The sequence below is a fragment of the Odontesthes bonariensis genome, chromosome 4 (genome assembly GCF_027942865.1).
Source record: "Odontesthes bonariensis isolate fOdoBon6 chromosome 4, fOdoBon6.hap1, whole genome shotgun sequence".
In the NCBI taxonomy this organism is placed as follows: domain Eukaryota; kingdom Metazoa; phylum Chordata; class Actinopteri; order Atheriniformes; family Atherinopsidae; genus Odontesthes; species Odontesthes bonariensis.
In genome coordinates this window covers 3,143,918-3,156,640 of record NC_134509.1, presented here as the reverse complement: position 1 = coordinate 3,156,640, position 12,723 = coordinate 3,143,918, and the positions used below count along the sequence as shown (strand labels likewise).

General features: G+C 41.4%; 1 protein-coding gene across 1 annotated transcript in view; it reads right to left on the bottom strand.

Annotated features, from left to right (window-relative positions):
- Window positions 1–12,723, bottom strand: part of chtf18 (CTF18, chromosome transmission fidelity factor 18 homolog (S. cerevisiae)) — a 28,709-nt gene that overhangs the window by 15,228 nt on the left and 758 nt on the right. Inside the window, exons 2-17 of the mRNA XM_075462498.1 lie at window positions 10,454–10,543; window positions 10,225–10,366; window positions 8,822–9,011; window positions 8,198–8,290; window positions 6,364–6,416; window positions 6,132–6,264; window positions 4,889–5,113; window positions 4,703–4,800; window positions 4,107–4,230; window positions 3,861–4,003; window positions 2,735–2,828; window positions 2,561–2,659; window positions 2,337–2,467; window positions 1,031–1,145; window positions 714–938; window positions 479–628 (exon numbers count right to left, since the gene is read on the bottom strand). Of these exons, the coding sequence (XP_075318613.1) occupies window positions 479–628; window positions 714–938; window positions 1,031–1,145; window positions 2,337–2,467; window positions 2,561–2,659; window positions 2,735–2,828; window positions 3,861–4,003; window positions 4,107–4,230; window positions 4,703–4,800; window positions 4,889–5,113; window positions 6,132–6,264; window positions 6,364–6,416; window positions 8,198–8,290; window positions 8,822–9,011; window positions 10,225–10,366; window positions 10,454–10,543 (2,105 nt within the window). The remainder of the gene's footprint in view (window positions 1–478; window positions 629–713; window positions 939–1,030; window positions 1,146–2,336; window positions 2,468–2,560; window positions 2,660–2,734; window positions 2,829–3,860; window positions 4,004–4,106; window positions 4,231–4,702; window positions 4,801–4,888; window positions 5,114–6,131; window positions 6,265–6,363; window positions 6,417–8,197; window positions 8,291–8,821; window positions 9,012–10,224; window positions 10,367–10,453; window positions 10,544–12,723) is intronic.

Below are 12,723 nucleotides of genomic sequence, written 5' to 3'. Positions count from 1 at the left end.
GGAACTCTGCTCACAGGACGCAGCAGGGGGTAAGAAGATGTTCATAAATGATGTTGCTGATATGGGATGTCATACAGCTTCATGTCAAAAGAGGCGAACTATCCCTTTAACCCGTATCCAGCACATCACCGATTTTCAGTTAACTTGTGTTTATTAGTCAGGCGGACCCCCCAATGGCGTCATTCCACCTGAACATACGTGTAATAAAAAAGAGCCAAATAAGGGAACTGAAAATAACATCAGTAACTTCTAAGGCCTCAAAGCATGAAAATATCAAAGCTACCGAGCACACGTGGTTACACGAGTCCTGCGATGACTTTTCACTTCACAACCATCATTTTTGAGATCTGACAGCAGTCTGTGCTTATGTAGAACCCTGCTGAAATATTATATCCATCCCGGTCTGTGGAGGACAAATAAATACCTGGGATCTGAGGTCCCACATGTGCAAACCGCTGTAAAATATGCTTCAACGTACCGGCCGCAGTTTGGGGCAGATGATGTCGAGAAGCAGAGTGAGAACATCGAGGGCCAGGCTCAGCTGGCTGATTCTGGTTCTGACGCCCGCTGGGATGTCAGCCAACATGGTGGACAAGGCATTCCTGCTGCCGAGGAGACGAGACGAGGCCTGGGGAGGACACAACCCACGAGCGATGAGATCTCAATCGTTTCTGCCAAAAAAAAAACATCTCAAGTAGGCGTCTGAGCGGTACCTCGTGGTTGCTGTGGGGATAGCTGAGGCGGGGCACGTGCGCATGAGCGAACAGGAAGTGAAACGTGACGGACAGGAAGGGCAGATATCTCATCAGGGAGAAGTTCTGCCCGTGCAGAATCACCTGGTTCAGCCTGTCTGTGAACGACAGCCAATCCAGAGCCTGGCACACGCTCTGCAGGTTGGGGTCCCTCACGCGCACCGACAAATAATTCTCATACAGACCCTGAGGAAAAGAGACGCAACGCAAAAGGTTGTTGATGGCAGCAAAGCCCGAGCGATGAGTGCAAAGGCCGAATCAAACGTTGAGTTCATCACCTGAGACACCTTCTCGTACTCTCCACTGGAGTAAGCCAGGTGCAGAATGTGCTGGAACCTTTGAGCCCCGCTGCCTGAACCTGGGGCCTCTTCAAAGCCCTCGCCGATACGTTTCCTGGAAAACACGAATCGATGTTCAATCAACAACCGGTTAATGAGGAGACAGCACGAGGTGGCATTTAAAGGGATAGTTCGCCTTTTTTGACATGAAGCTGTATGACATCCCATATCAGCAACATCATTTCTGAACATCTTCTTACCCCCTGCTGCGTCCTGTGAGCAGAGTTCCAGCCTCGTTTTGGTGTTGATGAAGGTAGTCCGGCTAGTTGGCTGGGGTTTAAAAAATAAAGCGTCTTGCTTCTCATAACAATATTTGTTCAACAGAGTAATACATTTGCATCACAAAATGGTTCTCCAGGAAAAAGTCAGACCTCACAATCGCTTGGGCCTATTTTCTCTCCCTTCGTATCACTGCCTGCTGCCGCCTGCCGACAGCCGCGCTTGTTACGGTGTTTGCTGCTCGGTCTGCACACCAGGCAGTGATACGAAGGGAGAGAAAATAGGGCCAAGCGATTGTGAGGTCTGACTTTTTCCTGGAGAACCATTTTGTGATGCAAATGTATTACTCTTTTGAACGCATATTGTTCTGAGAAGCAAAACGCTTTATTTTTTAAATCCCAGCCAACTAGCCGGACTACCTTCATCAACACCAAAACGAAAAAAGTCGCTTATAACTCCCACATGCATTATCCAATCTGTCTCAAACTTCATACGGTGAATGCTGTACCCAGCCTGAACGCGTACATATAATCACTGTGACATCCACCTATAGCGCCACCTGCTGGTGGTTGGAAACGTCTTGTTTTTTTCCCACACCTCGCATTTTATCGAACTCCTCCTACATACAGGTATTTAATGGTAACAGCTCCAAACTTGGCCAGGTTACGCTTAAGACATGGGGGGGGGGGGGGGGGGGGAATTAATGGAGAAACTTTTCGTTTGTGATTTGAAAGCCTTATCATCATCGCAAGGTCATGAAACGTGGCACACACGTCCACCCTGACGACCTCGTACGTATGTAAAGGGTATCGTGTGTGGGCGGAGCAAAATGGCTCAGTGGTGCCCCCTAGAAATTTTCAAAAACCCCTCCGCATTGGGGTTATTATGACGTCGCAAACCAAAATTTGCTAGACATTGTCGTCTCGTGTGTCCTGATGCCGTTTTCTCTGTCCAAAGCATCAAAACTCTCTTGCTCATTTGGAGGATCTCTTAACCCGTCTATGATTTTCTGACTGGAAAAACTTACCGTTTTGTCCGGGGTAGCTGAAACACCTCCTGCCACAAATGGAACAAGCCTTTGTTCTGGTCCTTCTGCCCAACGGAGACGCACTGAATCGTCTTCATGTTCAGCTGCTTGAAGCCACGGCTGTGGAGGAACTGCACAGCCAAGAGAAAAGCATCGCGATTTATTCACAGTGTGCGCCGCCGCCCGCTGCTCGCACAACTTTCCTTCACGGCGCTGCCACACACCTGTAGCGTGTTGATGCAGGAGCGAATGTCGTTGTCGGTTTTCTCACACAGTGACATCAGGGAGCCTGCGTCTGCCTTCAGGCCCTGCTGCAGTGAGATCTGAGAGCAAAAACTCAGTTTAAAAAAAGAAAGAAAACATGTGTTCGGTGTGTTCCCGAAGGTGTGCGTGCTGACCTCTGCCAGCCTCTGCGTGAGGCGGGAAGGCTGAGTTTGTGGGAACGTCAGGAGGAAGGCCTGCTGCCTGAGAGGTCTGAGAGCTGGAACATAACTACAAGAAAACACATCTTAAAATGCAACGCAGCCAAATCAATTCACTGAACACACAACTGTCAGATTTAGGCCACATTTACACATAGCCGGGTATTTAGAGAAACAAATATTTCCCCCCCTCCGTTTTCAATAATAACATTGTGCACACAACATCGTTTTCAAAAAACTTGCCATTTACATCAACCCGCATAAATATACGCCGTCAAGCGCCATAATAACTATGCCAAACCTATTGGCGGCAGCGTAGGGAAAGGAATAAAGCCATGCAAGCCAATAAAAATCCTCAGAATCGAGAACTTTCCTCATGTGAAGGAGGAGATAACGCGAGCAAATATCACAACAAAACTGAAGGCAATAAGAGGGAAATGTAGACAGTCAGTGGATACAGGACGCAGGAGCGGCCACAGAAGAGTGGTGCTCCTCTATTTTGAACTGTGCGAGCAGGTTTGGGTGGCAAATGCAATAAGGCCACAAACGTAAAAGTTAGTAGAACTTTAACATCATCCATGATAATCCTGATCAGTAGCCAAACAAACTGTAAACATAAGGCACTCGCATGACGTTAAGCATTTTCTGGCGCATAATGTGACGTTTAAGAACCTAAAACGCCGTTTCTCCCAGTTGACACGGCAACACATAACCGGCGTTATCAGAAATCTCCACTTTGGCCGGAGGTTTTAGAAATAATCGTTTTCTGTGATAAAAACGGGGTTTTGGTGTAAATGAGAGGCCAAACCGCAGGAAAATATCTGCGTCTTCCTATCGTGTAAACGGGGCCTTAATATTCAAAAGGTGGCACAAAGGTTGTGTTTGAAACTGCATACTGTATACTTCCATACTGCATTACTCATCAATCAGACAGTATGCAGAGCGTTTACCCACAATGCATCCTGCTCCTAGTATGCATCTGGGAACTTCTCGCTAACTCTAACTCGCATACTAACTCAATAAAGCAACTTTGACTTTGAAAAAGTTAGTAGGAGTAGTAGGAGAAGTATGCGGTTTCAAACACAGCCAAAGTCTGTCTTACAGGTCGTTACAGATGCAGATGATTGGTCGGAGCAGGATGGGCTCCTTCTTCTTCTTCTTCTTCGCCGTCGTCGTCTCCGTGCTGGCCTCCCCGGCGTGCCCATCTTTCCTGTTCAGAACCGACAGCAGTACGTTGATGGCAGCCTGCAGAGCACCACAGAGGGGGGACAAAACCGCGTAGAGTAAATGCTGCTGTCGCTGTCATTTGGCTGCTCTTCGGCGATTTAAAACAATATCCTGAACGTACCGAAGGCGCTCCATCAATCTCATCAATGATGAGGCAGTTCGGCCGCTCGTTGGCTCCCAAAACCGATTTCATCTGTGTCGCCGTGTCAATGCGTTTCTGGAAAACCTCCGCGCTGCGATCATCACTGCGGAAGCATCAAAGAAAGCGTTGAGGTGAGGACAGGAACACCAGAGTGAATTAAATTGGATTAAATTAATTCATTATTTAATTACTACAATATTATTATTACTATTATTACATTACAATAATTATAATAATAATGAATATTATATTATACAATTATAACAATTATTTTTACATAATTATAACTATTATAATAATAATAATGATTAATAATACATATTAATAGAAATATATTATATAATTATCATTATTTAATTATATTGAATTATTTAAATATATAATATAATACTTTTTATTAATAATTCTAATAGGTATTATTAATAATTATTATTATGATAATTATAATTAATATAATAATATTAATTAAATAATGCATTTAATCCAATTTAATTCACTCTAGTGTTCCTTTAATTGTTATTATAATTAAATTCATATTTGACAACATTATCATTGGTGTGTTTGGATCTAGTAACCTGGCATTGATTTCCACCACATTGTACCCAGCATGCTTTGCTATGACATGAGCCAGAGTGGTCTTCCCTAAACCAGGAGGACCAGACAACAAAGCCACCTGGAGACAAAAAAAAAACAAAAAAAAACAGAATAAATCACATGTTGTAACACCTAAAGTTCACTGAACGGTATCTGCGCTGTTCTACCTTGAATCTGGGTCGTTTGTGCTGGTCCAGTTCAGCATCCAGAAGCTCCTCAGTCATCTCACTTTTGCTCTTAAAGCGATTTTGATTCGGATGTCCTTGATTGGGTTTGAACGAGTTCTGATGAGAGGCCTGTCTGTCGGGCCGCACAGGGCGGGCCTTCCTCTCCGTCCCAAACACCACCGTGTCCCAGAGCTTCAGCCACTTGAGCAGACAGCGGTTGGTGAACTGCAGTCAAACAGAGAGAAGCGGACCAGGTGTTCACAAGAGTTAAAGGAGAATTCCGGCCATTTTACAAACATATCCCATCTGTTGGAGACCCAGGGAAGTTGGCCAAAGGGAAAACCGCGAGAAATTTTCATGCCCGCTGCGCAAAGTTGTCCAATTGCGCTGATTTCCATGAAAGCGGGCTCTATCGGGCAAGCGTTTAACCTTTCCTGAGGCTCAAAATACTTTTGACCGAATTGGCCGTGGTGTCAGTAGCAATACAATTCAACCCAGAGGCTAACTATACCATTAGCTAGCACAGACATGATACATTTGGACATGAATAATGGGGGAAGGTGCGCTCCTTCCAGCAGTCATGTGACACGTCATGACATCACGGCGAAAATGGGTGTTGAAACGAGTCAGCTGTTCGATAGGAAACAATAACAAACATGGCAATGTGTAGTTCGGTTCCCGAGGGTCGTTTTTGGTGGACAAAAAGACAATTTTGGAATACTATATATATATATATATATGTGTGTATATATATATATATATATGTGTGTATATATATATATATATATATATATATATACACACACACATATATATATATATACACTATACTATAGTGTATGACTTCGGCGATTAATTTGTGCGCACGCCTGTGGAACACGGAAGCTGAGAGAGGTAAGAGCGCTGTTTTTGAAATCTCAAAATGTATCATGTCTGTGCTAGCTAATGGTATGGTTAGCCGCTGGGTTGAATTGTATTGCTACTGACACCACGGCCAATTCGGTAAAAAGTATTTTGATACACGTTAAGAGGCTCAGAAAAGGTTAAACGCTTGCCCGATAGAGCCCGCTTTCATGGAAATCAGCGCAATTGGACAACTTTGCTCAGCGGGCATGAAAATTTGTCGCGGTTTTCCCTTTGGCCAACTTCCCTGGGTCTCCAACAGATGGGATATGTTTGTAAAATAGCCGGAATTCTCCTTTAAAGCTTCCATTCATATCCAGAAAGACCACACGTCACCTACATCGTCGCTGAGAAGCTCGGTGTAATGGCGCGGAGAAAATCTGTCCACCCACAGTCGAGATGTTCGGGCCTCCTCGTCTTCAGGATCCTCGTTTTCTTCGTTTTCAGACTCGGCAAACACGCCGTTCACACTGCTGGAAGTTGGCAGACGTCCACAAAAAAAAATTAATAATTTAAAATAAATAGCAGATAACGGGTGTAATCCTGTTTCTCTTTGCGAGGTCGTGAGTTACCTGCCCAGCAGCTCAGTGAGACGCTGCGATTCCTCAACAACCTGCTGGTGGCGCTACAAGATTTAAAAAAAAAAAAAAAAAACGGAGGAGGAAAGGTAAGCATTTCAGAATAAAACTGACAGTCAAGAACTTTTCAGCCATAGTTTCCTCTTAATTTTAAAAAGTTTAAAGGGATAGTTCGCCTCTTTGACATGAAGCTGTATGACATCCCATATCAGCAACATCATTTACTACAGAAGCCCAGAGCGGACGTGGTACGTATAAACTTTTCTTTATGGTTTTCTCGAGATAACGAGTTAATTTACCGATGGTTTTCGAGGCCACTTTTCCTCCCCAGTCCGCCCCTGTTTACATGTGTTTATATGTGTTTCTGGCAAAGGTTTTTACCCATTTTTACCCCCTTTCATTGGAAACTGAATAAAGTAGCCTATGAATCAAACATGGAGCGTTTGTGAAAATGCACAAAGCAAATCCCGCTGGTGTGACGAGCATTTAGTTTTCTCCAGATAACGAGATCTTTATGCCGTTATCGATAAAACGATAACGGCACCTCTCGTGCATCATACGGTAACCATGGAGACGGCCTGGTCCCCTGATGAAGTCGACTACATCAGCAGGATCACTGAGGTGTAATCGCCTGTTGAGCTGCAGTCGAGCCGGCCGTCTCCTTAAAGGACGCCGGCTGATATGAAAGTTATCTCTACAAGACGAACAAACTGCGAACACATATAAACACATATAAACAGGGGCGGACTGGGGAGAAAAAGTGGCCTCGAAAACCATCGGTAAATTAACTCGTTATCTCGAGAAAACCATCAAAAAAAAGGTTTATACGCACCACGTCCGCTCTGGGCTTCCGTACAAAACAACATGCGTTCAAAAGAGTAAAACATTACCATCACAAAATCGTTCTCCAGGAAAAAGTCAGACCATATTGTTTTGAGAAGCAAAACTCTTTATTTTTTAAACCCCAGCCAACTAGCCGGACTACCTTCATCAACACCAAAACGAGGCTGGAACTCTGCTCACAGGACGCAGCAGGGGGTAAGAAGATGTTCAGAAATGATGTTGCTGATATGGGATGTTACACAGCTTCGTGTCAAAAGAGGCGAACTGTCCCTTTAAGATGGCAAAAGGGCAAATTACTGAACTTGACGCCTCGAAAATGGAACAAACTAATCAGTGATGCATCGGTGGCGACATACATCTGTTTTATACGGTCTGTGGTTCTTTGACTTACATTCTGATACATTGCCCAACGTGGTAAGTTCTTTTTGAACGTTGTAAACAAATTTTTCTGCATGGGTTGTTTGGCAGATTAGCATCAAGTTATTGAAATATACTAGCTGTTTCTAAGGGTTCTGTACGTTAGCGGCTAGTTAGCGAAATGCTAGCACTTGTTTAGTGCACCAAACAGATTGAGGATGATGCGTTCAAAGGGAAATTATATGTGGCTGATAATGTAGTAAAATGTTAAAGCCAGCTCAACTTTTGCTGTGATATGATCATATGTTTCACTGCGGAGCTTTAAAATGTATGGTTTAAAATTTGTGTTTATTTGAATGCTATAAAATGCTAAATATTGTAAATTTATTTACAAGGGTTAGGGTTTACAGTTTAACCGGTTTGACCGTGTAATTCACAAGGCAATAAACTCTTCCGGCGCTTCATCCTCTTTGTTGTCACCCAATCCTGGCTCAAGCCAGCTCGAGCTTAATTTCAACCAGTTTGCATTCGATCGGTGTGCGTTTCTATCGTTTCCATGTTTCTATTCATATGAACTGATAAAGTTTTAGTTAACAGTGCGTTACAGAGCAGATCAGGAGTCGCTCACCCTGTCTGCCTCTTGTTCTCTCAGCACTCCTATTGGCACGACCAACAGTCCCAGTCCACCATAGGAGTTTGCCACCATTCTGGGGTCCTCTATCTGAAGAGAAATGAGAATAAAATAAGAAACACAGAGATACACTGGAAAAAATGCCCCTCCAAAAATAAGTTAAAAAAAAAAAAAACAACAAATAAAAGACGTTTTTGCTTGAAATAAGCAAAAAAAAATCTGCCAATGGAACTAGTGAAATTCGGCTTGTCCAGATTTCTTGAAATAAAATGTGATATTTAGGACTTTTGAGTTAAAAGTGATCTTGAAATTAGCTTAAAAACCTCTTCAAATGAAAAAAAAAAAGCTTGTTTCATATGAGACTTTTTCACTTAACAAGATATTCCAGATGTATTGTCTTCAAACAAGTCCCTATATCTGGCTGAAATGGTACTTGTTAGGCAGTTGTGTCTGATATCAAGTGTAATGAGATACTCAATGAGACAAATATACTTGGTAAGATTTAGATTTTTTCCAGTGTATAACTTGTAGAAGTACTGCACAGACCTCTTTCCTCAAGTCAGGGATTAGGAGAAGCATGTATACATTCAACAAAACTGATGAACCGCTGTAAACTTTAACCTTAGATACTGCGTCCTCTTTCTGTCTGAGGTAGACTCGATTTCCTGATGAATCCGTCACACTGATGTATTCTCCCTCCAGAGGAGGTCGCTTCAGCACCCGCAGGGATGTTGGTGCCACTGCGGGAGGTCGTCTGGGTGACTCAGGGATCGCAGCAAAGCCACTGATGTCCAACACAGCAGGAGCAGATCTAAAAAGTAATGCCACCCCCCCCACACACACTCTTTCATTTTCCTTGGAAAGATAATTGGATGGCAGCTCCATGTGTGAATGACAGTAGTTTTTGCTTAACATATGTCCAGAGGTGGGTAGAGCAGCCAAAAATTGTACTCAAGTAAAAGTACTGTTACTTCAGAATAATGTGAGTCAAGTAAAAGTAAAAATAGTCATTTAAATAATTACTTGAGTAAGAGTAAAAAAGTGCTCGGTGAAAAAACTACTGTTGAGTAACTGTTGAGTAACGTCTGATTTATTTGTTAACACAAGCATTCAATCAGACAGACAAACATACTAAATAATCATCTTTAGGCAAATTAGAGTTCATCCAATTGATAAAATAAATTAAAATTAATTAATTAATTACAAAACAGCTAAAATTAAAATAATCCAGGTAAATTCAAGAACTTCACTAAAAATTAAGAGAGACTTAGGAAATGCTTAAAACATATGTAACCCATATGTAACCTAAAAAACAAACATTCACCTATCCATGGGGAAAAATGAGTTTAGGAAACTTAGCGCTACATGTTTCCTCAAGTTAGATGTTGAGTTTCTGCTGAAATGTGCGTTTGTTTTGGTTGCCACAGAAGACACATAATGTAGCTGCTGTTTCTCACTCTTTGTAAGGTAAACATGCTTTCAGTATGAGGCCTCGTCTGCGTCTTCATTTCCCACCGTTGGTTCTGACATTTTTCATCTGTTTCTTTCTTTGTTTGCTACGACTGCTAATGCTAAAGCTAACCCGTCCCGCCGCTGAGATTGAGTACGGTCACGTGACCAGACTGCACGGCTGCGTCTGATTGGTGGAACACAGTCAGGTGGTAGAGCCTTTGGTGGAAGTCTCTCTCTCTGTCAGAATAAAACATTAAAATGAGGCGTACGCGGGGGGATAAAAATAATGAGGCGTAGAATACCAAAGAGGTAAGAAGAAAAGTAACCAGCTCATTGTAGCCTAATGTAGCGGAGTAAGAGGACAGTTTCTGCTGCACACATCTACTCAAGGAAAAGTAAAAGTACAGAGATTTAAAACTACTCCTACAAGTATAATGTTTTCAAAAACTTACTCAAGTAAATGTAACTCGTTACTACCCACCTCTGGATATGTCTGAACTGCAGGGAGCCACATCACCAGGCTGAGCAAACTAAAACCTCTCTGGATCTTTGGACTGTGTGGAAGTTCCTACCTGAAGGTGTGAGGAGGCTCGTATTGCTCAGGAGAGGACGGCGGTGTGATGTCATCGTGCTGCGACGGGACTTCCTCCTCTTGAGTTTGCGACGAGCTGAAAAGCCGTTTAACCACGTCTTGCTTCTGCTTCGTCTTTGGAGCTGAAATGAACGGGTTGAGTTTTGAGGTATAAAGTGAAAAACAATAATAAATGCAACACTTAACACAGCAGACGTGGATGAACTCACTGATAGGCTGATCCGCCAGCAGGTGCTCAATGTCTGATATGTCGTCTCCTGGACTCCGTTTCTGACGCTTCGCCGGCTTGGAAGAGTCTTCTGAGTAGTTAAATCATACAAAGTTGTGTTTCTATCATACAGTTGAGGAAGACGGCTCAGTTTCTGGAGACAAACTCCAAACATAAACACTGTTTAACACCTCCCCCCTACTATGACCTCAAACCAGTTCTTCGGATTAAAACATAATCATTTTTGTTCCGGGGTACTTCTTGTTGTCCCCACAGTGTTGCCACGTAAACAGACGAGTAATTACAGTTCACACACAAATATATATATATATATATATATAATTTGCGTGATCAGCGGTTTAAACTCTTTAGTTAATCACCAGTAAATGAATATACATTTTGATCAACATTAAATCATTCCCCCAGCATAAATGTCGACTATTTGCAGGCCCTAAAGAACATTTACTGTTTTTCTATCTCATGTTATATTCAAATTGACTATATATATATATATATATATATATACACACATAAATATTAGGGCTGGACGAGTTAACTCGTTATTATCGCATTAACCCGTTAATTATTTAACGCCGATAAATATTTTAATCGAGCATTAACGCAGTTTTTTTGTTTGTTTTTATTTTATTTTGGGGGCTTTTGTGCCTTTAATGGAAAGTTCAGAGAGACAGGAAGCAGGGGGCAGAGAGAGGGGGAACAACACGCAGCACAGGGCTGTCCGATGCGGGACTAGAACCGAGGACTATAGCCTCTTGTACATGGGGCACCTGCTCAAACCACTACGCCACAGACCACCCGTTTTATTATTTATTTTATTATTGTAAAAGTCTGTTGCTCACAGGCTTTTATTTTGTAAAAGTCTGTTGCTGTCTGCTGTGGAACAGGAAAAGAAAGTAATCGGCGGATCCACCAAACATGGAGAAGGGTACGGAACTTTTACTCGGCCATTTTCATTTTAAAGTTCTTCCAGACGGCGGAGTCGACAGAACCAAAGTCATCTGTAAACACTGCCAAGTTGAATTGTCTTCTCAGCGTAGTAGTTCCAGTCTAAAATATCACTTAAAGGCAAAACACACAACTGATAGCAGCAAGTCATTCAAGGAAACAGACAGTGGAGCGAGGCTTCTACATAAAAACTACAGAAAGATGCTGATGTTAAAAGTGTGTTTGCACAACAAATGTTATGGCACTTTCATTCATATGGCAGCACATTTAAAATAAAGCTAAATGCTAAAAGCTATACGCTACTTTTGAATTCATTTTTGGATTTTGCGTACAAATGCGATTAATCGTGATTAATCAGGGAAATCATGTAATTAATTAGATAAAAATTTTAATCATTGCCCAGCCCTAATATATATATATATATACACAAAAAGAGATTAGCTGATAACATAAGCACAAGTCTACGCACAAAGTATTCTTCTGCATGTTTAAGGGTAATAGAAGAAGAACAGGGCGTCCTGTGGTTAACTGATATCAACAAAGCCGTGACGTCAACATCATGGAACTAACACAGGAAACACTGACAAAATGGTACGAGAAGATACATTTTAATTGCTCCACAGATGTTATCCAGTCAAGACCCTTCTTGTAAAATACAAGATCAATATTGACACATACTGTTCATTTTGTGGCAATGTAGATGAAACAATATGTCATTTATTTTGGGATTGCACCTACTCTCATGTCTTTTGGATTGACCTAAATAATTTTATAAACAACAAAATTGACTTCTATTACAAACTGAACATCCAGCATTTTTTATTTGGTCTGACACAAAATGAGGAAAGAATTCCAGGAAAATTTTATATTATCAACCTTCTTTTAATATTTGCTAAATTTCATATTCATTGTACTAAATTTACACACCAGCATCCAAACCTTATTGTATTTAAAGCACTCTTTTTTTATCCTATTTAGGATCTTTGGAAAATTGTATAAATTCTAAAGCCAGCAAAACAAGAAGATTATGTGAATAAAATAATTAAATTGAAATCATAAACCTTGAGCTCTTTTATTTTACTTTTTTTTTTTTTTTTAATTTCACTTATTTTGTTAATGGATCTTTAATTTAAAATGGTGAAATATATTTTATTTTTGTAACTACCCTTTGTCCAATTGTGATGTAATATTTTCCTGTGTATATGTTATGTTCAATTATGCAATAAAAAAAATTAAATAAAAAAAAAAACACTGACAAAATTTAAAATAAACTGTGAAAGTTATCCAAAAAGCTCTGAACCACCG